Source organism: Spinacia oleracea, chromosome 4 (genome assembly GCF_020520425.1).
Source record: "Spinacia oleracea cultivar Varoflay chromosome 4, BTI_SOV_V1, whole genome shotgun sequence".
NCBI lineage: Eukaryota > Viridiplantae > Streptophyta > Magnoliopsida > Caryophyllales > Amaranthaceae > Spinacia > Spinacia oleracea.
The window spans coordinates 182,718,614-182,742,943 of NC_079490.1; the positions used below are offsets into that span (position 1 = coordinate 182,718,614).

The 24,330-nt window shown below is 35.1% G+C and overlaps 1 protein-coding gene and 1 long non-coding RNA gene across 4 annotated transcripts; both read left to right on the forward strand.

Moving 5' to 3' along the window:
• The first annotated feature begins 417 nt into the window (after positions 1-417).
• LOC110783677 (uncharacterized) lies at positions 418-1,190 on the forward strand. Its single transcript, XR_002532134.2, has 2 exons — positions 418-790; positions 901-1,190. It is a non-coding gene; the product is annotated as an uncharacterized lncRNA (long non-coding RNA).
• A 7,594-nt stretch (positions 1,191-8,784) lies between these two features.
• LOC110783720 (actin-related protein 2/3 complex subunit 1B) lies at positions 8,785-21,323 on the forward strand. 3 transcript variants are annotated; one of them, XM_056843169.1, is made up of 15 exons: positions 8,785-8,978; positions 11,439-11,524; positions 12,084-12,160; positions 12,300-12,394; positions 13,337-13,406; positions 14,613-14,682; positions 15,643-15,716; positions 15,794-15,836; positions 16,639-16,720; positions 16,848-16,936; positions 17,035-17,120; positions 18,587-18,650; positions 20,639-20,756; positions 20,852-20,910; positions 20,996-21,323. In XM_056843169.1, the coding sequence occupies exons 1-14, from the start codon at positions 8,909-8,911 to the stop codon at positions 20,866-20,868; spliced, it is 1,041 nt and encodes a 346-aa protein (XP_056699147.1). In that variant the 5' UTR covers positions 8,785-8,908; the 3' UTR covers positions 20,869-20,910; positions 20,996-21,323. The 3 variants fall into 3 exon arrangements, with proteins under 3 accessions (XP_056699147.1, XP_021843767.1, XP_056699148.1); XM_021988075.2 differs by having other exon boundaries at positions 8,790-8,978; positions 20,650-20,756; XM_056843170.1 differs by lacking the exon at positions 12,084-12,160 and having other exon boundaries at positions 8,820-8,978; positions 20,650-20,756.
• The last annotated feature ends 3,007 nt before the right edge of the window (positions 21,324-24,330 follow it).

The following is a 24,330-nucleotide window of genomic DNA, read 5'->3' on the forward strand; positions in this document are numbered from 1 at the left end:
AATTAAAACGATAAATAAATCAATAATTAAATAAATGAAGAGAGGGATAGAAATTTCTCATTGATTGATTGTTGGTTGCTCAATACAAATTGCCACACTTGAAATTGAAAAGCCCTAATTTGTCCATTGATTTCCTCACTTTCTCTCTCTCCCAAAAACTAAGCATAAACCCTAACTCTAAGAAAAAGAAGAGCTAAAACTTAATTATGTACATGGTAATGAGTTTAAAATTGGGTATTTAAGTATTTATACCCCTTCAAAAATGAAGAGGAAAAAAAAGAAAGAGTAAAAATAAAGGAGGAATTCAAGAGAAAAGAAAAGGAAAAAAAAAGGGAAGGGGGGAGAAGATAAAGAAAAAGGAAAACTAAAAAAAATGTAAATAAAACTAAAAACTAAAACCTAATAAACAAAATATATCAGACATTCAAAACCAGAACCCCCAAATCTAAGAAATCCTTCTTTGCTCCCTTTCTCCTTCTTCGTCTTTAATCCTTACCGCATCAGTTCCTCTACTTCGCTGCACTTCCTCTTCTCGTCCTTAATCCTCACCGCCCATCATCAATCCATCACTGAGTCATAGCCGTCGATCATCCCCATCCACGATCAATCATTCATCATTGTCTAATTCCATCATCATCATCAGCAAATCGCAACCAATCACACGGCTACAAATAGCGCTGCTCATGACAATCAATCGTAGCCGTTCAATTTCAAACTTAGTTGTGGTTTGGACGAACTTCATTCAGGTTCGATCGAACCTCAAACTTGCAGGAACTTTTCTAAAATTCAGGTTCGGTCGAACTCAATTTAGGTTCGCCCAAACATAAATACTCTGCTTTTTACTTTGTTTCTCAGCTTCGATTTTAAAGTTGTTATTGGTCTTTTTGTTGTGTGGTGCAGTTGTTAGGCGTTTGATGTTGTTGTTGGTTGTGCGAAGGTGGTGAGGAGGTGTTGGAGTTGCATTGTTGACTTGTTGTTGCTGTAGCAACTTGGTGCTGTTGGAGTTGTTGGTGTGGGAGTGAGGTGGCAGTCGAGGTTGGTATAAGGAGGTGGAGTTCAGGTGAGCTGAGGTGGTGTAGTGTAGTTTAAGTAGTGTGGTGTAGGATAAGAAGGGTTTGAAGCTCCTTGCTTTGTTGTTCTCAAAGTCAAGTTTGACTTTTTTGACAATGTAATGCAATTGATTTCGGCTATTGAAACTTGTACTCCGGACACTCCGAACAAGACACACCTACAAAATTAAATAAAAGACGAGTGGAGAACGAGAAATATATAAAAAAATTATAAAAAAAAAAATTATAATTATAATAATAGAGTGGGGCATTTATTTTTCATAGATTGAGATTTTGCATTCAGAAAGGGATGGGAGCACAACTTGTTTCTAGGCTTCCATCCAACTTTATGTAATATGTTTACACGTGATTTATAATAATAAAATAATAATAATAATAATAATAATAATAATAATAATAAAAGAAACGGAAACAAATAATAAAAACTAAACTATTTTAAATAAAAAATTATAAAAACAAAGAAATCAAACAAATTATTAAAATAAGACCTAAAAATAACTAATTAGGCTAAACTAATTTATTAATAATTAAAAGAGAAATTAAGGAAAATAGAGACTAAAACACTAAAAATAACTAAAACCACTCAAATAATTGACTAAATTACTACTCTATGACATAAATGTCACTCATCAATGGTCTCTTAAAAAAATCAAAGGAAACGTATTTTGGATAGAAATGGTTTCCTAGTGTAATCAAAGAAACTGCATATTTACTCAATTTGGTGTCTTATTCTTTGCGTTTAAATTCACAACAAAGGGTCTAAGAAACCAGTTCTCTTCCAAAAATGATATCTTAGATATATCAAAGAAACCAGACCAAAAATCCGGTCTCTTATGCTAACAGACCTACTACCTAGGCACCGCACAATATGAGGTCTCTTTGCCTTATTTTGCCTGTTTTCTTAGGCTATTGTTGTAGTAGTGTGTTAAAACCTAAAAACCTTACCTCATTCTTGAATTCTTTTCTTGGTTCCCAAAAATGTACTTTCTCTATATCAGTGTACCCTAAACCATCAACTAATGCCTTCACATATTTTCCATCTGCATTCTGAAGACATCCACCCTCCCCCTATGATAAACCACATCCCCTTGTACAACTCATTGACCACCATGATTCACAAATATGCAAGGGTTCAAAGTCAAGTCATCAACATCCATATCTGATCACAGTTAAACCAATATCAAATAAAGAACAAAATTTTAAGAAATCAAACCAAATGCAAGCTTGAATAATAACATAAGAGATAACCAAAAGAAATAGTTTCATTGCATCATCAGAATCATTCCAGTTACAAAAGGGTAGGCTTCTTCCCTTACATTAAACACCCCCATCAATTATTGTGGGAGAAACCTACAGTTAAATATAACATACTGTCATAGCAGTGACAAATTCCAAAAAAATCAATATTTGCCACCTTCCACAAAAACCTACTTTGCTATGACAGTAGTGAGTGAGTTAGACCTAGAAAATTAAAAAAAAAAATCTTTAAACAAGTTGGATCATCAGAAGCTTAACAAAACAGGCGCCACCACCATCGCCACCACCACGCACCCCTGCATGGCCTCCACGAACAGCTACTGCTCCTCCTTGAAAAGGAGGGGGAAGCCGTAAAAGTAGACGGTCATGTGCTTGTCAAGCCAGGCGTGGAAGTCACGACCATCACTCTCAATGATTTCCATGATGACCCACTCTCGCAGCCACCCACGGTAGCATCCTGCAGGGTACAAGTATGCATGGGAGGCGGTAACGCAAGTTGGACCACCTACGCCACTGATTGCAGACCACCTGCACAACAACCTGCCCCTCCCAGTCCAGCCCGGGGAAGATCTCATTCATGAGAATGTCTTGATGATGGCAAAGGGGGTGTGCCTCCCTCAAAACAAGGACTCCTAAAGTCAAATTAACGGCCAAAGTTAATATCAAGCAAACTCTGTTTTTGATTTAAGTGAAAAGAGTAAGTAAAACCCTAATTAATTACTACAGAATCTACTTTAAATTACTTTCAAATTAGCAAAAATTGTTTAATTAAACTTATTAAACACCATTTTCAAGAACATGCAAGCATCATTTCGAATTAAAAATTGAAAAGTAAAAACAGACGAAACCCTAATTCCAACTTAAATTGTTAATGCAATCCCCCGTAAATTTATAAAGTTATTAATATATTTTAACTATGAATTAATTATATTTAAATGAAATGTGTGAATTTTAGTAATAAATTTATTTTTAATGTATTATTTTATTTAAATGCATTATAAATATTTTAATGATTGATTGAAATCAAACATTTTTAGAATCATAATTCGAAAACGATTTGAAACATAGAAACAATTCGGTTTAGAAAAGTATTACTATTCGAGTTTGGACTCGAACACTTTAAAATTAGAAAAGGTATCCTAATCCTGGCCTAATTAAAATACCTAGGCCCAAATAAACCCTAAACCCAAAAGTTTACCCACACAACAAATTCTCTCTCCTTAGTTTTCAAGTTTCATGTGAAAACTCCTCTCCTCCTTTCTCTTCTTCTCTTTCACGTTGATTTTCTTTTCTTTCCTCTCACGCAACCACCACCGTCGCCGATCAGCAGCAGCCGCCGCCGCTGCTCTCCTCCTACGCCCGGCTTCCTCCACCGTCCAGCTTCTCACTGACCGCCCATCTCCTTCGCCGGCCTTGTTCTCTCTCCTCTCCGTTTTGTTACTGCTCCACACGGGCCACCACCACTAGTGCACACGACCACCACCTGCGCCACCACCCAGCGCCGCCCTACCGCCGTGGCCTTGCCGCGCCGCTGCACCAACCGCCGGCAACCCTTCTTCTCTTCTCTTTTTGGTTTATTTCTTTAATCCTAAAACTATTTAATGCTTTAATTTTGTTTTAGTAATTTAATTAATGTTTTCATGCTTTAAATTTATGGTTTTAATTATGTAAATATAGAAATCATATTTCATATTTTGCATAACGAATTATTTAATTTTCAGATATATTAATTTTGTTAAATAAGGGTTTTTAATTATTAAAGCATGAATTTTTAAGGTTTTAATAGTTAGAAAACCATAGTATGATGATTATGAATTATTAATGTTATGATTTTTATGATTGTAAGCATGTTGAATATGTTTTGGAGTAGTTTTAAATCACCTTATATTGCTGGAAATTTGTAAAGGGCATGTTTATTGAAGTTTATGATAATTGGTGATCATTAGTGTAGTAATCACTATGCTAGGAGGTTTAGTAGCTAATTAAGTATTGACATTGGAGAATGTTCTAATTATGTTTAGGAAGGGTTTGAAGCATCCTAATGTTGCTGAAATTCAATGTGAATTGATTTATATTAGTTGTTGTTAGGTGGAAAATTCTCCGTAGGCGACTTTTGAATTATTAAAGTGGTCTCGCAGTTTGTTTACACAAGGTACGTACATACCTGTGTGCTTGTGGATGTGTGCTATTATGGAAACCATGTTGAATATGCCTATGAACTTGGTTATGTTGAAATTTACATGTTTAATGCCGTTGGACGAACATGTTAAATATAGATTTTATTATGAGAATTATAACATGTTAGCATGGATGATTGATGCAAGCATGTCAGTTGGGAACATTATATTATTTTATATATATTGGTTTAGATCGATTGATCGTTGTTCCCTTTTAGCATTTCACTACTTTATGAGGGCCGAGGACCTTGTTTAGTAAGTTGAAACTTTACACCTACATAAAGGTGGTTAACCATTATTAAAGGAAGGATTGAATTAATTGGAATAAATTCTTGATTGACAGCTTTGTGATCACTTATTTAATTCCAAGATAAAACATTTGTGAATACTTGTTGATTGTATGATTTATGTGATTGATGAGTCATAACAAAGTATTAATTGGTAAATCATGTAAAGTGAAACTGAGTATCAAAGCTTGAGAATGTGCACATCTGAAGTGACGGACAATCAGGAGTTGGGGTCATGGGTCGCCTATGGCTTTTTCCGGGGCCGGATTGATCACCGGTTCTATTTTATTCAAAAGTTCCTCGATATCGCAGGTTATTGGGGTTACGGAGTCGCGCCCGTATTTCGTCTTCCTTAGTGAAGGCTTCTAGTAGACAACTCGGTCCATTGACTATTTCAATTAAAATAATATTAATATTATAAAAGTCTAGTCTAGTCTAGTCAAGTGTGGTTTTCAAGTTAATATTTTTTGGTTGTCCTTAACGATGTTTTATTAATATCATGTTAGGATTGTTCGTTTAATATAATCATATTAGGACTATCATTGATTTAGTATGTAATTACTCAGCTTTGCTGATTACGTGCTTTGTTTGTGTGTGTTGATCACGGCTACGCCTTATTGATCCTGAGATGACCCATTTTGGTGAGCAGTCTCTAAGGATCAATAAGAATTGTCCATCTGCAGGTTTGAAGATGATGCATCATTGGGTTCGGGTTTGGAGAGCTTGTAGTTTAGTTTAATATTTTAAGTTAAGTTGGTTTGTTTAAGTGGACTATAAACTTGTTGAACTAGTTACATCGACTTTGCTTTCGTTGGTTGGTTTTGGAATTAATTCCGTAGTTGACTATTTATAAATTTAAAGTTAGTTTTATGTTTTCTGCTGCAAAATTCTGAATAAGCTGATACGTTTTCACACGGGCGATAATACTTTGATAATTCTCTATAGTTATATTTATAAAAAGGGTCATTCTAGAAAACGGAGAATTGTCGAGGTGTTACAGTTAGATTATGCAAAATCAAGCCACGATTGTTTAAATTAACATAAAAACACCATTAGCAAGATAATGCATGCACCAATTTCGGGAAAAACTTACTTAACAAAAAAGCCCTAAATTTATCATGCAACAACTACCAACATTTATTGAAAAAACCGACAAAGAGAATGAATAAAAGTACCATGAGGAGTACCTTCGTTCTATCTAGAGATTCTTGGCCTCTTCCTGGACAGACCTTCCTATTTGGCAGCAGTAGATCGCTTTGATGACGGTGAAGAAGCAACCATTTTTGCAGAAAAACACAGAGCAATAACTTCAAATTCTCTTGTGTTTAAGTGAGTAAATTAGAAAAAGACAAGTGAAAGTGAAAGTGGAGGGGGGGGGGAGACCATATAAATAGGGACGTGAAAAGAGGGGAGATAAGGTTAGGAACAGTAAACAAAAAGAACCGCCAAAAAAAGTTATGGAAGAAACCAGAAGGGGGGGGGGGGGAGGAGTTGGAAAGGTTTACACATGTAAATGGATAAAAACGAAGTTGAAAAGGCTAACTTTTAATCAAAACCAACTATTTTCAATCATTAATCCACGTGTAAATTAATTTCTCTTTTTTAAAGCACTTTTGCAACTAGAGAGACTAAACTGCGTTTTTCTTGGAAAGTTGAGGGACCTTCAATCCTATTAGCTACTCTTAAAAATTAAGAGAGGAGAGGAAATATTGATTGGTATTATGTTTTCCTTTTTGCATCTTTGATACAAAAATAAAATAAAAAAATATGCTAAAGTTATCTAAGAGTAAATATGCTAAAGTTATCTAAGAGTTAGTGTACTTTTTGTATTTTTTTAGTAGTTAACTCTTATTAAGAGTGATGATGAGGTGGACGAAGTGAGACATATAAAGATGAAAAATAAGAGTTACCACTTAATCACCGCAATTTGGATTATACACCCGGATGCACAGTACTCATTGTGAACCTCGTTGAACATTCATTGAAAATCTAATGAATATGGAGAATGATTTCAATGTACATATACTAGTGAAATATTTAAACTATATGTTTTATGAATTTAAACTGTATGTTCTTTGGCTATATGTTCTTTGGGGATGAACAATATGTTCTTTGTATTTGAACTATATGTTCATTCAAAAATAGGGTGCACAGTGAGCATTGTGCACCCGGGTGCATAAACCATAGTTTGATTAATCACTGATGCTCTAACTAACGTAGCCCGTCACAAAAGGTAAAAACTTCCCCCACTTTGCTCTGAGAGTTTCAGACTGAGTAAATAGGTCTGGAGGTCCCTAAACTTTGCCAAAAGGACCAGTTAGGTCCCTCAAGTTTCAAAAGGAGCATTTAGGTCCCTCAAAATGGATGGAAACCGCTGCTTTTTGACTTCTGTTACTAACGTCTGTTAAATGAATAAAAAATAAAGGCAAATTAATATAAAAGGCAGAAAATGACAAAATAACAGTTACTTTTACATATTAACAATAATTAAATAAAGGGAAACCCTTTTAAGTTAGCTTTTTACAAAAAACTAGCAGTTCAAAGTATTTAACAAGGCCATTTGTACCAAAATTATTCAACACTTAATAAAAAAAAAAAAAAGGATCAACGCTTCCTACTAATAAAATCCCCCAAATTAACACACCCAACAAGCATAGGTTAATCAACAACATTTCTCATAGACAATTTATCAAACACCTTGTGTGCACACCCAAGTAACTTACATTTCCGGTAAAATTCATCCGAGCTCAAACCATAAACTAAACTCCATGCATCATCATCTTCAATCTCATGTTTAATCAGCAAGTCAGCAACTCATACATGAAATCTAACGAGCCTACGACTACTAGTACTCTGCTCAACCATACTCTTTCAATTATATTCTTATCAACAGCCTAACTAGCTAACATAACTTTGTGGATCAAACAACAATGCGGGGTCTAAGTGTAAATTCCATTGTAATCCTCATCATGATCACCATCAATCATCTATCAACTTGAGCTTGAGATCACGATAATCGTGCACCTTCAAAGATCACAATAATCATCTATCAACTTGAGCTTGAGATCCTCATCATGATCACCATCAATCATCGTTGATCCTCATCATGATCACCATCAATCATCATCGTTCTATTTTTCTTGGTAACAATCTTTTGAAATACGGAGTAAGTTTTGAAATATTGAAGTAACTATTTTTCTCAGAATTATTGAATAGGATTATGAAGAAGAAAGTGGTTTCCCCAAATGAGATCGGAGATCAATTTTTTTCAGAAATGGAGGAGAGAGAAAATGGGGGAGCAGGGGTGTGGGTCACGATGTGGTAACGAAACCCACCCAAAATCTCTTCAATTGAAACCAACCCAGAATAAATAAGAAAAAAAATCGAAACCAACCCAAAATAAATAAATAAACAGGGGAACAAAAAAGGGGAAAATCAGTGAAAATGTGAAATTTCAATGGAATTGTTGGAGAAATACAGGAATTAAGAAAGAGAAGCAGATTGAAGAGAATCCATAATAAAAGAGGAGAGAGAAAGAGAGAGAAAAAGGTAGAAGAAGAACTAGTGGTAGTAGCAGACATCTGGGAGAAGAGAATTTGAAACTTTAGAGTTGTGGAAGAACAACAATTAGCTGAAGTTTATGGCGATAATTGCTGAAAATTTAGAGTAAATTTGCTTGGGTTACTCACTAGATTCGATTTGATTAGGAAGAGTTGTGGAAAAACCTAGAAAAGGGGAATATAAAGGGTGAAACGTGTAAATGGAGAAAAAGCCATATGAAAAAGCTAAGTCATAATTAAAATCAGCTGTTTTCATTTATTTATACACGTGTAAATTAATTTTCCTTTTCTTTAAAGCTATTTTATTATTATTTTATTGAACTTAACAGAAAATAAAACGGTGTTAACAAAAGTAGCTGATTCCATCCATTTTGAGGGACTAAAATGCTCCTTTTGAAACTTAAGGGACTAAACTGCTCCTTTTGCCAAAGTTTAGGGACCTCCGTTATAGTTTACTCGTTTCAGACTCATAGTTCATCACCTTCCCTTTTCCAGATCCCAGTTTCATCTGGATAAATCCCGAATCGGAGATCTCATTTCCTACAAGGAGTACACCAATGACGGCTGTTTCAGTTCATAAGTTTGCTCAGTGCATCACTTCCCACGCGTGGAGTCCTGACAATTCCAGTATTTCTCTCTCTCTTTCTCCATTGATTTTGGCTGCAATGTAATTATCGTCTTTTTTGTTTGATTTCATTGTTTGTTGATCGAACATAACGCTGATTGGGTTTCATGATTTCTAAGTTGTCATTGTATTATTGGCATCTTTTGCAAATTAGGTGTTAAATTTGATCTGATTTTGTATGTTTCGATGTGCCCACTTTGTTTATTGGTGATTATATTGAGTAATTGAAGGAGAGCTCATACTGTGGAGGTGGGGTTGGATGGGAATTTGGAAATGTAACTAAATAAAAGGGGATCATAATTTGAATCTTTGACATTCTTTATTTCAGCCGAAGATAACAGATAAATAGGAAATTTAATCCCAAAGAATATCGCTATTAAACCCTTTAGGCTTTATTTGGTTGGGAGGAATTGGAAGGAAAAGAAAAGAAAGGAAAGGTAAAATAAGGTTTCCTGTATTTGGTACAAATAATTATATGGGAAACTGATGGAATCCTGGAGAATTTCCGGTTTTCATTCATGGCTTGATCATAATTCTAAGTAGGTCAAAGTTAAATTATCGTTCTATGAGCTATAGCAAGAGTATTTACCAACTTTTGGTGGGAAAAATCGAGCTTTTTTGGAGAATATAGGTAGTGTAGATTTTTATCCTATGAACTTAGTTTAACTCTAAGTCTCATCTACTGTTCACCTATGTCCCTGTTAAATGGCTGACTATCCTTGCCCCGGGACTCAGATTTAGGCGATGGTGGTGTATTTCCTCGTTTTCTAGCCTATTTGATCAGGCTGAAGAAGAATTACTCAACACGAGCAGGAATGACCGACGGAACTGATTTGCACTCTGTTCCAGAGAGATGAAAGGTCGGATGGCACAGTAAAGGGTTACATTCTTTTTAACCTTTTGGGTAAAGTTTCTCTCTTGTGAATAGCTGTCTTACGTTTGATGAAAATCTAGGCTAAGTAACAGCGATTCTATTTGCTTGCCTCAGAACTGTGTCACCTGTGATTCCTCTGAGTGTTTCATCGAATGTTCGGTCAACTATTCCACGTGTGGCACCATCATGAAACACCTGAATTGTCTATCATTTGAGCTAAGAAAAGAAAGTTTCTGGGAAGGTGCATCATTCTGGCCATGCGTTCTTATCCCACCTGGACTGGTTGTACAATAGTCCAAAAGAAGTTATGGTTCCATTATTCTAGCTTGTTTTACTATAAAAACAACCTCTTCAATCTCCACAACCCCTGATCAAAGGTCCTATGTAGCTTTCCGTTAGGGTTTTCTATGCTAGTCACTCGCTTGTATGTTGTATTAAAGCCACTAGGGCTGATCATGTTATTGTGTTGAACTATTGATGAAATTTCTTAGTGTAAAACCTACGTTTGAGCTATCAAGCTATTTTTTTCAAACCTTCTGGTCCTTTGTTAGCATAGGGGAGCCTATCTGATTGGTAGAGTTAGATTTTAACTTGGAAATCCCAAACTAACTTTGTGATTGACCTGATTATATGTCTTTTGGTGCGCCATCAATCAATCAAGTGTTATAGAACTTTTTTTCATTTTCTTTATAGTTTACCATCGGTTTCCTACTTTTCTCTCCATTTCACCGATTGTTGCCAGCAATTCCATAAAAGCTATTGTTGTGATGCCAGAGCTCAAATGAGTATTAGGACCTTCATACATATATCTTCCAATATAAACTGCCACTTCCCCGGGAGTAGTTTGAACACTTTCCTTTCGTATGTTGCAAATTAGTTTGTACACTTCCTTTATTGTCATGGACCCACCTGTTTTTTATTTTTATTTTTTACTTCTCCTTTTTTTTTAATAAATTAATAACATAATACCCCACTATCTCCCAACACATTTGCTTTCTTATTAAACTAACAATAGATAAGCCAACCACAGTTTATCTCCTAAAACTATGTGCATTGGTAAGTGTTCGAACTAATGTGGGACGGAGTGAGTACCTCATTGAGTTATTGTGGGGATTTGAACAAAAGTTTTATGAGAAAATTAGTCGTAATCTATGAAGATCAGTATAGTTAAAACTTTATAAGAAAACTGAAATGTTCTACTCATTCATCTGGCAGAGTTTGTAAAAGCATTTAATGATCCCTCAGGCCTCGGGTGTAACATACTTCTACTTTTTGTTTATTATATCTCATGAGAACTGTTTTAGTAAAATTTTATATGGCTTAATGCATTAACTTTGCTATCTACTGTAAGCGACCTTTACATTCCAAATTTCCAATGTCCCACGACTGAGAGCTTTAACTTTTTTTGTAGGGATAGAGAGGATATAGCTCAATGGGCTTATGCTATATTAATTGTCCCATTAAATCGTATCTCGTGTTATGTATTACTATAAACTCTATAATGTTGCTGCCTCCTATTATTCCATGGTCTTTTCATACATCTCAAGGTCTCAAGCTTATGAGCACGACTTGCTTTTTCCCCTCCTAGTGATTGCTGTATGCCCAAATACTGAAGAAGTCCACATTTATCAATCATCGGAAGATAAATGGGAAAAAATACATGTGCTTCAAAAGGTAGGTTGATGTAGATTTTTTTAGTTTTTTTTTTGAATTGTTATTTTCATATTATGTTCAATTTGTCTTGCAGTATTTTAATAGTGGGAAACATAATTTCTACTTGTTAGTTTAAATTTTAATGGGGGACATGGAGAGGCGGAGAGCTATATACTATTATTGCCTTGCTGTGGATTTGTATCTCTTGTGAGGACTTCATAGTTAGTTATCTTAGTATCTGTTGGCGAATTTTGTCTATGTTTGTGTTCTTTTTTCTTTCATCATAAGATGATGCTTCTTTGATAATTCTGTAGTTGCACTGAACTAATAAAGAATCATCTAGAGATTATCTCTCCATGTAAAATCTGTGCTGGAAGCAATGGATGGTACAGAAATGAAAAAGTTAAGATGACCTTTGAGAAAGAAATAAACTTTGTGAATGTACAAGTGAAGTGAGACTGGGAATTAAATTGAATGACACTAGTTCATGTGGCCGTGATTTTTTTATTGATAATTCTGAATTGCTTGTAGCCTTTTAGTTCACTTAATCTTGAATTTGTCATGTTTTCTTTTGTTGTAGCATGATCAAGTTGTATGTGGTATAGACTGGAGCTCAAAGATGAACAAAATTGTGACTGTTTCTCATGATCGAAATTCGTGAGTAACTTTTTGGTCTCTTCATGATCTAATGCTGTTTTTCTGAGTGTTCTGATGGCCAAACTAATAGATTCTTCCTCATGGTTGAGATGTAATCCTCCATTTGACATATTTTATGTTACTTTCCCTTTATTTCCAGGTATGTTTGGAACCAAGAAGGAGGTGAATGGGTGGCAACACTAGTTATTCTAAGACTAAATCGTGCTGCCTTATGTGTGCAATGGAGTCCGAAAGGTATCTGAATTAAACACCTTATTTTACAGTGGAAAATTATGTTCTCTCTATGTAACTAACTAACTAACTATAGACCGCATATGATCTGGCGATCATTTTTGAGGATTTCGGTTATGATACCATCACTGTATCTGAATAATAGCAATGTAGTATATTTTTTATAATATCTTGGTTATGGATTTCATTAAGGTTTCGAAGAGTTCAAACTTTAACTTGCCAAATTACAAGTGGCCTATGATTTTACCTAACATATAAATGCAGCCTTTATTTACAAACGAAAGGAGTAATGTACTTTAACTTGTATATGCCAATTCATTATCTTATTCCTTCTGTTGTTAATGAACACACTCTTCTTCATCCTGACATAATATTATTTGTTCTTTGATGTGCATGCTTTACCTTTTTGTAAACTGAGCTAGGATTTTCTTTGCTAACTATCTTATAACAAAAAGTATTTTTGTCTAATATTTGTTAGAGCCCATTTGCATTATCTGGCTATGTATTTTTCTTAATTGAACCTTTTTGCGCATCTTAACTTGTCCCAAAATTTATTGAACTTTTTCAAACTTAAGAGGCAGCTAATTTAAATTTATATCAATTTTTTTATTTCAAAATTTAACTTATGTAACTAAAAATAAGGTGAAGAGAACACACTTTACTTAGGCTTTGCGGTTGATCTATCAATTTTTTATGTAACTTTGGACAGATAGCCATTGAATATGTATCTCGGAGAATAGAATAAGCTATTCAATAATTTGATTTACCTTTGACTGTATTTATCTTGGCATGTTGATGGTGGTGGCCCTTTCCATGTTCTTCTATGGTATCTCTAGTCCATGTTTCCGAAACAATAATCTCACAGTTGATTCCTATTGGAGATATACCTGTTTCTCATATGCTGTCTAATTCAAACTCTTACTTATTCACCTACTCTTGTTTCAGAAAACAAGTTTGCCGTTGGTAGTGGAGCGAAGACAGTTTGTATATGCTACTATGAGCAAGAAAATAACTGGTACGTAAGCTGACTGTTGAGGTCCACTGGAACCTTATTGAACTTTTGCTATTATTATCTTTTGTGGCTGTGATGAAAATATGATTTGCCTTAGATTTTTTATCTCTGAATTGCTCTCACTGGATTGTTTTTTAATCGAATACTCATCTTCAGTTTTGGTTAGCCTTAGTAGGAGTTAAACATGTAATGGTCTAGATAAAGTTTTTACGCTGTTGATGGTCTAGTAGGCGCTGGATATAGAACAAGTATTATTGTTATGTTCCATACTTCCATTCCATATGTTGGGGAGGGAATGAAATAGCGAGGATGTCGAGGAAGATTGAGAATAAATTGAATACGTTAGGTGAGACCTAGATATGAGTGATGTTACCTGTAATTTGACTACCTACAAATGTCATATACTTCCTGTGTCCCAATTAGTATTTCCAAAAATGCCATTTTGGATGTCCCAATGTAGTTGCAGAACCTTTTTAATAAACTTTTTCGTTGAAAACTTGTGCAAAAAGTGTCGATGGAAACTAAATTTGTTCAGAGGGAGTAACTGTAATCACTATTACTGAAATTTCTTCAACATAAATTTCTATTAACGAACATAGTTTGCTTAGCCATATATGATCAATCTCAAGTCTCAACTGCTCAAGTTGCAGCTGAAAGGATGGATTTGTGTTTCTCTCTGTGACATTGCCAGAAAACAGTATAGAAGAAGTTGAATGGAGAAAGAATCAGCGTGCCTAATCTTGAAATTTTAGCTGTTCTGTGTTTGAAATTACTCATGGTTGTTATTTGTTTAATATGACGGTTTTTCCATGCCTTATACTGATTCAAGTGTTTACATTTAGAAATTATGCTGAAATTGGAGAGAAATATGACATTTGTTGGAAACTGAGCCTTCATGGAAAGAATACTTACACTATCACCCTCAACTGTGGGGTTTTTCCTACAAGATTTGCTTGCCAAACATGGAGAACTGGTTAATTTTCCAATTTTGTTAACTTTTCAAGGAAAGATGCTCACTGAATTATATTCTCTCCATTCTAATTGGATTGTTTGTGTTGATAAGGGACAGAATAGCATGAATACTAAAAATCAGTGTGATGCAAGAATTTCTGTTCTGTGTGTTGATGCAAGTAGTTTGATCTTCTTTGTGACCTTGGCTTCCATGGCAGGATCTATTAATGATCAGTGTTGTCTATTATATTGCTTCAGGTGGGTCAGTAAACTTATAAGGAAAAAGCACAACTCCTCTGTGACAAGTGTTGCCTGGCATCCCAACAATGTGAGGCATTTTGGCCAAGTTTCTTTATGCTTTATGTATATGTTAGTAACTTTTATTGTAACTCTGATTGCACGTGCTGAAATTTTATTGTGGAAATTAAGGGGACTTCAGCGATATCCTGTTGTACTTGATAGTTGATACTTACCTACTTGAGTACCTGAGTCCTGATCTGTGGTTGAGATGTGTGATTTTGTTCTTTGGTGTTTCTTTTTATTGTTTTTTGTGTTGGTGGTACTATTAGCAAGTGTTATTTAGAAATGCCATTTCCCAGCTCCCTGAGGCCTGATCTATAATGAAAAAGTGCCGATTTCCATATTTAACACACCCAGCTTACAGCCATATTTTTCTTCACATCCCTACCACGCCATATTAGGGCAATAGCAATAAGAGGTTTGTCAAGAGGTTTGTATTGAATTTTAGAGGTTTGTAGACAAACTTTACTACTGTTAGGAAAAGTTACAAATCCCAAGGTTACTAAAGAGTAAGTGGTTTTCTTTGCCATGTATGCAAAACATATTAATTTTCATTTTTTTGTTTTGTTTTGCTTTAGATGAGATGAATGATACTAGGTCCCACATACAAACCTTGTACAGGTTTATCTATTGTTGGTAGAAGGTTCATTACACTCAAGGTTTGTAAAATGATGATGTGACATGGGAACAAATCTCATTGAAGTTTCTTCTATTGCTATTGCCCTTAGAATACGACGTCAAATCATACTGTAGCCTTGGAGCTGTTACACTACTGAAGTAAAAATGCCACCAGAAGATATTTTTCATGATAAGTGAATCATAAGGAAACTCCCAAATTTTCTTTTAAAGAATTTAATAGATACTTTTATTTTCTGACCATTGGATCATGAATGATTTGTATTTCAAGTAGTTTGCAAAGTCTAATAAAGTCATTTTCTTTTTGCAATATTTTTTGAAAGTGTTCCTCTTTTGCAATTTTTTTTAATAGATTCTTTTGGCAACCACGTCAACAGATGGAAAGTGCAGAGTATTTTCCACTTTTATCAAGGGCGTTGATACAAGGTAACACTTTTAGTGCTTCTAGACTTTTAAAACATACATTCCTGTTCCTTGCCTCATTTTTGTTGCATTTTGGTCAGGGATTCTGAAGCCGGCTCTGCATCTGATACAAAATTTGGAGAGGTCCTGGATCTAATTTTCCTCTAGCATCTCCTTTTATGTTTTCTGTGTACTTACTATGCTCTTCTAGTTGCTTCTGCAATTAAATAACTTTTTTTTGTTAACTATGCTTTTCATAGTTCAAGTTTTAGCCTTTTTAAGATCAAATCTACAAATCCCTGACTAAACCTTTCTTGCATGATGAATTCTAGAACTTTGAACATTTATGACTATAAAGTCCAGTATAAGATTTTACCTTTTTTAAATGAAAGTTTTGGAAAGAGGTCAAAATGCATCTTGCTGACTACAGCCTTTTTGCTGAACTGGAAGGAGCTAACTACTTCCAATCATGACTCGTGAGGCTTCTTTTGATTTATGAAACCACCCCCCCCCCCCCATTCTTTTGATTTATGAAACCACCCCCCTCCCCCCGGCCCCCCCAAGGAAAAAAAAACCAAAAAAACTAATGAGCCATAAAAGAACAATGTAAGAGGGGGAAACAAGGATCAGTTTGAAGGGAAAAGCACAATTTTGGTTCCATTTAGTAATCTAGGGACAAATGCATCTCAACAGTTTGTTGCTGTATTCAGTATTCTGCTCAGATTTCTGATTTGCTCTGTACTTCCTAGTTCAGATATCTTGGAAGTATTTATTTTATTTGCATACATTAACTCTGCCATAATTTTTTTCCTTCAAGGTTGAACCTAAAACTTTTTGCTTTCTCTCTCTTTTTTTTTTGTGAAACACTGATTGACTTCGTTTACAAGTTTGAGTTTCCATGGTAGTGCTGACGACAGGTACTTTTATATGTCTCCTCTTCATGCAGCAAATTATACAGCTTGATCTCTCATACTCATGGGCATTTGGTGTCAAGTGGTCTCCAAGTGGCAACACCCTGGCTTATGTAGGTCAGAATTTTTTTGATTGTCATACCTTGTATTCATTCTAGCAACACATATTTCTGAATGTGGTCTTTTGTTTTTATGCTAAATCTCTTGAACCATAATTGTTTGTAATTCTCGTGTGGATCTTCAGGTCATAACTCGATGATATACTTTGTTGATGATGTTGGTCCGTCACCTTTGGCACAAAGTGTCGCATTCCGCGATTTGCCCCTCCGTGATGTGGGTCAGCATCCTCTCTCATCAACTTCTCTAAGATATTTCTTCTTTAGTTCTTTATCTTCAAATGCATAGCTAAATCTATGTGCATTATCTTGCAGGTGTTTTTTGTGTCTGAGAAGATGGTCATAGGTGTGGGTTTCGACTGCAACCCCATGGTTTTTGCTGCAGATGAAAGTGGATTGTGGTAATAATAAGTTACCTGTTTTGCCGCTGGAACAAAATTAGTCGGATCTGTTATGCTTATGTCCTAATCTAAACTTTACAAGTCTTTATCCTGTATTATGGATTGTTCTAGCATTCAGCATAGGGAACTTTTTTTACTAGAAGCAGATTTTATTGCAGGCCCTTTACGTTGGTTCTTTTTTTTTTTTTAAGAACCGACATGGTAAGGGTTAAATGGAAGGAGAGGAAAGATTTATTACCAAATCCTTTCCTTCAGAAACGGTGTTGTTTTAACTGTTAAAGAGAAAGATGGAATGATAAAGCTCACTTCCTCTCTCCTCCCTGCTACTTTCTGCCTCCTCTTTAATCCAAAGGCATCCTGCTCTCTAGTTTCTTATTTCCTCCCTTCCCTTGTTTTTCCCTTTCTTGCTTTGGAGCTTCTTGTTCCTTCTATCTCCAAAGTTCTCTTGATCTGGGTTACTTCCATGGTTGCAACATTGAAATTTGGACAGTGAAAATATTAATCAACAACAGTAGATTGTAACCATTGCTGGATCAATGAAATTTAGTCAAAATTGTCAGTCCCGTGGATAGTGATGATGACGGCGTGTGATGGATGGTGAAACTTGCATGAAGGATCAATGAAACTTGGTCAAAATTGCTTTCTTTCCCTCTCTCCTTTGAATATGTCTTAAATGATGTGACGTGTGTTTGGTGAATGGTGGTGGACTGGTGGTGACGGCATGTCCAAAAAAAAGGTGATGTGTGTGATAGATGGTGGTGATAATGGCACATCCGCACTTGTGCGAAGGATATGGTGCTTGGTACTTGTTGAGGGGTCGGGGTGGATTTTTAATTCCCGTGTAATGGTATTTGTTTAGTTGTTTACTACTTAAGTGGCAATGGGATCACATTGAGGGAGTCAAAATGAGGAAGGTAATGGAATAAAAGCAAAAGTGTTGAACCAAATATCTAGAAACAGAGTGAGTATTTGACTTCGTAGCTTTAGGCTCTAATAACTAACCTTTATTTGTTTCAATCTTGGTAAAGGAAGAGAAAGGAAGGGAAAAGAAAGAGATTTTATTTTCCAATGTTTCGTTTAATGAAATAAAATGAAGGGAACAAAAAAGAAATTTATTGACAGCTTTTATTTTTCTCTTTCCTCTCAAATTCCTCCAATTTGGGGAGGAACGGAAAGTGAAAATTTTGTGAAGGAGATTTCCTCTTACTTCCCTTCCTTTCCTGTCAAATACCATGTCATTTATCAAACCTCAAACCAAATATGGGAACATAATAAAAGCCATTTTCTTTCTTTTCTTTTCCTCCCAAATCCCCTCAGCCATAAAAGTATAAACCAAATGTGCTCTAAATTCTTGTTACGGGAGTGGCATAGAAACTTCAATCTGTTATTTATTTATTTACAAGTGCACATAGGGATCTCTGTCTTTCTTTCTTTTTGTGGAGTAACAGAGAAAATTTCTCTTGCAGGAGCTTTATTAGATTTCTTGGTCAAAAGCAGACAGCTCCAACAAGTGCAAGGGCTGGTTCTCAGGTACATACTAGTGCTATAGTTACTTGTCATGCTGAAATGTTTCAGATTTTTCTGTCTGGGTTCCACATCTCCTTTTCCCACATTGTCTGCCTTGTACTCAATGGAGGGGTAGGAACTAGGAAGGGTAGGAGTTCGGACTATATATAAGTTCTTGTTGAATGTGAAGCTTTTGGCCTTTTGAGGTCTTTGCTAATGAGAAGGTTTCATTTATATAGAAATTATCGCATAGACAAGATGTGCACAGCCCAGTGATGTGCTAGAGGGGTGATGACATTCGACATAGCGGTCATTTAAGAGGATGGGATCTGCCTTGTCTTCGGACAGACTCGGCAGTTCACCTTGCTATTAAGAATTGGGAAAAAAAACACAGGAATATGGATGCACTTCAAGAGAAGTAATCATTTTCAGAATGGTTAATTTAGAGTTCATGTCATGTTGCGACACAGAGTTCTTATGTATTAAGAGCAGTTTAATGTGGTCTAATTACACAAATTATAAGGTACACCCGGTTGTATGTAGTTCTACATGCAACCGTGTTAAAAGCACATATTTTTACGGCTTAAAAGTACATTTACATACTTAAAAAGCACATTAACGATTTAAAAGCACATACTTATATATTTTTCATTTCCTTTTACTTGCAAAACTTTGTTTTTCATCTTTAATAATGTGCTTTAAAACTGTAAAAAATGCTTTTAATTTGTAAATATGTGCTTTTAAACTATAAAAATATGATTTTGAGGGGTTAAAAGTATAAAATGAACTGGTTGCACGTAGAACTACGTGCAACTGGGTGTACCTTCTACCAATTGGTCTAATTAAATACACTTTGAGATTGCCCAGAGGCCCTAAATGCTAGAAAAATACAGTAGTGCACATTGTGACCATATTTCTAAGAATGCCACTGCTTCTTGCCATATTTCAAGTTGAATGATTTTGAGCTGTGTATGCCACATTTCACTGTAGATTTCTGCAACAAAATAAATAAATAAATAGTACGGTTTTCTTTATAGATGGTAGTTTTTGTCAGCCATTCAACCAAGCCATTTCTACCTGGTTGGGGTCTGTTTTACACTTTTACATGTTCCTGGAATCAAATGGCATCAGAAATCCATGAGGGAAATCCCTGTGCTTTGTGCTGGCTGTTGGCTGTTGAGCATGACTATGCAGGGTTTTCTTTACAGTTGTGAATTCCTGGATATTAAAATATGCCCTTCAAGGTTACATGGAACAAAGATCCTACATAGCTTTGAACATAGTTGTTGACTTGTAGTTATTGGATAACTTAATTTCAAAAGGGCACTAGAACTCTAGAATCATCAAAGGGTTCTAAATCCAAGCGCACAAAGCATTCAGTGGAGGTGCGCATATAACCGATGGAAGGCACTTAATTCTGTGGATGCTTATAAACATTTCAAAACCTATTTTCAGCTAAGAAACATAATTGCTGTTATATAGGCAAATTAGGGTTTCTACTCAATGTAGTCAATTAATTTTTCTAGGTAAAAGAGAGAAAAGGGGAAGACCTATATTCTATACAGATAGAGTCATGTGGGTTATTTCAGCACACCGATTTCGTGCCTCACCCCATGACGTGCAGAACTTGGTGCCTGCATGTGAGTTGTGCGTAGGGGCATGTCATCAAAATTAAGCTAGCAAATGAAAGAACTACTAGGTTTTACAATAGCAGCTAGCTGATGTCTATCTATTGCTGCTTAAAAAGTGAGTTTATTCTGCCCAGAGTGGCATATCTATAGAATCTTTGACATGAGTATTGCTATGTAAATAAGTGGGCTAGTAATTCTGGACTTCCTTTTAAACCTACATGTCCCTGTCTATGTGTGTGTGTTCGACGGTTCGTCCATTTAGTTAAGATAGTAGTCTTTTACTTATCTCTTCTAAAGATCTGAAAGAAAATGATTTGAGTAGCAATTGTGTTCTATTTTATACAGCTCAAATATTGATGATTTCAACTGATGCGAAAAAAGCACTGTAACAGATTTCAGGAGCATTTGGAAAACTATATGGTCAGTCAAAGTACAACAATGCCAGTGATAATGGTAACGATTCTCATTCGAGTGGACGTGCACATGAAAACTGCATTACGTACGGCCTTACCCAGCCCCTGAATTCAATTATTCTTGCTTCCAGTGTGATCTGCTCATGTTTATATATAGCTTATATGGTTATCTTTAATGTAGTTGCATTGTGCCATTGAAAAAGGGAAGAGATTCAAAAGTGACACACTTCAGTACTTCAGGTACACAATTTTCCCCTCTTAAGTTGGGTGAACCTCTGTAAGAAAGTTTCAAGGTAGTTAATTCTTATCTTCCATTGAATTGTAGGACTCGATGGTAAGGTGGTTATTTGGGATTTGGGAAGCCAAGACATAGCAGACTATCTCTGAAACACCCATGGAAGCTATTTGGGTGTTGTTGTTTGAAGCTTATAAAAACTATTTCGTGTACATCAGATCTGTTGTCAGCTAAAGCAGCTAAGTTTCCAGAATCTTTCTGTAATCGACACAACTTCAGCTGTATGACAAGTACGGAGTATATATTGTTATACGACTTGAAAATATCTTTGTAGGACAAAAGGCAAAACCGACATGTAACTCTGGTATTGTTACTTCCCTGCGTTTTCAAATTTTTATGGCAAGTTGGTATGGATGAATGCCATGAGGCGTGTTATTGCTTGTTGAAATAATCTTTTATAACGACTCATTCTTAGCCTCTAACTGCCACATCTTCTTAGACTTGAATGACCAACTTTACTCATTCGACTTTCCTTCATTCATTTATTAAAAATTATTATTGCTAATTTAAGATACAACATAGATATGTGGAATGTTATTTGAAAGATTTTATTTCTTATTTCTTATTTTTTCTTTTAATATTGAATATGGAGTAATTATTTGAGTTATCATTTCTTGTTAAATACAGATTGGACTATTGGAGTACTTCCTCTTTTTTTTACTTGCACCAATTCATAAATGTAAAATGTGAATAAGGATAAAGCGAGTAATAGTGTGTGAATACACCAAAAAACATGTGAAAACGTACCATAAAAGAAAATGGTGCAATTTATATGTAGCTTTCATAAAAGGAAAATGGTGTAAGTTAAAAAAATAAAGGAAATATTACCCATTTTGTTTTAAAGCCAGGTCAATTTACACTTTTAAAAAACTCAAACGGTTCAACCCGTTTATAATCAGGTTGTTGGATTGAGAATCTCAACTCGCTTAAGTAAACATGTCAGCTTGGGTTAGAAAAATCTCAACCCACTTATAAATGGATTGACCTGATTTCTACCCAACCTAACTCATAATGACGAGGGACCTACAATCGATTTTCCTCCTCGCTTATATAACTAGATAACTAAATAGAACCTGTTTGGATTCGATCATAAGCTTTTGGATTCAGATTCCTGAGATGTAGATTTGGACTTGGGTCATATACAAAATGAAAGACGGGCATGAAATTATGACTTCGTAAATATTTTAAAATGAGTATCATATCAATTTATAAAATCTGCCAGTGAGGTCTTCATCCAATGATCAAACAAAGGGTTTGTGTATGAGAGGTCTCACATTCGACTCCTCCCCTTTATAATTTGTACTGTTCTAAATCATCTTTGTAATACCTCGTATTTTTCTGTATTTATAAATATATTTTATTATATTTATAAATCATTTTTACTATTTTTAGAATTTAAATGTATTTTTAATTAATTAGAATATTTATTATTTTAATTAATTACAAAATGAATTTATTATTTGAAGTCGGGAAATTTAATTGGGTTTTGTTTTTAAATGGTTTGAATTAATTCTAAGCCCAACTCGTTCTAATAATTGAGCCTTACTAAGATTTCTAATCTCAATTCTTAATTCAAACCCAACCATCAAAGCAAGCCCAATATTTAATTCTTAAGCATGGCCCATTAGAGATTGGAAAAACCTATAAATATACCCCTTACATTCAATTGATCCCCTCATTAAAACCCTCATTAATTTCTCTCTCTTCCTCCCTCACACCCTACTCCCCCTCTCCTTTGTTCGTCCGCGCACAACCAGTCGAGCACCCTTGCTCGCTCGCTGCTGCTCGTGCTTTCGTGCCCTCGCACACACGCACTCCTCTCGTCGCCTGCCCCTGCACGCTGCTCGTGCTCTGTCTCTTGCTCGCGCCCCTGCCGAGCCTTGCTGCCCCTATTGATGTCTGTTGCACCTCACACACGCACACACAGGGACGTGTGTTGCCGTGTGTTATACTCCGTATTATTTTGATCTTTTGGGCCCAATCACATCCAATTCGTGATCGTACCGTGCTATAGGCCGGTTTGGTATAGTTCTCTTCTTCCTTATCTATTCTATTTCAATTCCGTATTTTAAATTAAATTATTATTATTATTATTATTGATTTTGATTAATTAAACTGTTGGGAACGGTTATGAACACCGAATTTTGATGATTTGTATGCTTGGATTATTGAGGAGTATTTTAAATTGAAGTACTATGATTTTCATATTCGTTTATTTAATAAAGTGTCGATTTTTAAAGGTTTAAAGTGATTTTTATGTTAAATCAGGATTAGGTTTTTATCCCAACTTAATGGTTGATTGATTTACATAATTTAATGTTAATTTCAATTATGGAAATCAATTACTTTGTATATTTTTCGGAATTATTTCAAGGCTTAAAGTGTCAATATTTAATGGTTTTTAACGTGAAAAATTAATGTTTTCATACTAGGGTTTTAGTTTTTCAACTGAGACTATTATTTTATTAATGGGCAATTAATTTATAACTAATTCAAAGGTTTTAGAATTTATAAAAGTTGCTGGAAATTTAGTGAGCATAAATAATAATTAAATTTCATTATTTTAATGATAGGAGGCGATTTCTAATGTAGAGCCTTGATTCGCAAAGTGGGCCCCGTACTTAGATATTCGAGGTACGTACATGTCTAAGGTGACCACCGTTTACATGAGGATGCTTGTGATACTTTATTATTGTGAATCATGTGACTTGGATTATTTCGGATTCGTGTTTGATGTTGTGAACAAACATTTTGGATTATTATTGAATTATGAATTCTATGTGAACAAGCATGTTGTGATTATTTATAATCGTTGAATTTAATATCAAGCATGTTGTTCAAGTATTATTATACATGTATGGTTGTTTCACATGCAAAGGATTATTATTATGCTATCGTACGTAATGTCTAACATATATTGAGCCAAGTATTCGTGTCTCGTGGCACTATTTATTCTACCCCGTCTGTAGGGTATGTTTGGGAAGTCTATGTGAATTGAACTAAGCATTTTTCGTGCCTTGTTTACACCCCGCTTGTTAATTGGCATGCCGGGTTATCTCAATAGTATATATTGAGAAGGAACAATGGGAAAAATATCACTTGAGTCTTGTATGTTTGATCACAAGTCCTAGTGAATTAATAGAAAAGTGTTGTTTGGTTGCTTGTTTATTCAATGTCATGTTGTTGTGTCTGGAGTTCACCTTGTGAATATAATATTAGTTAACGTAAAGTGCAACCAAAACAAACTTCAAAACTCTTGGAACGTACATACCTTGAGTATGAACAATGTGGGGAGTCTTGCCGGAAAACTTGTACTCCTACGAATGATACAAGACGTTGTTTCATTCTTTTTATGCGCTGGAATT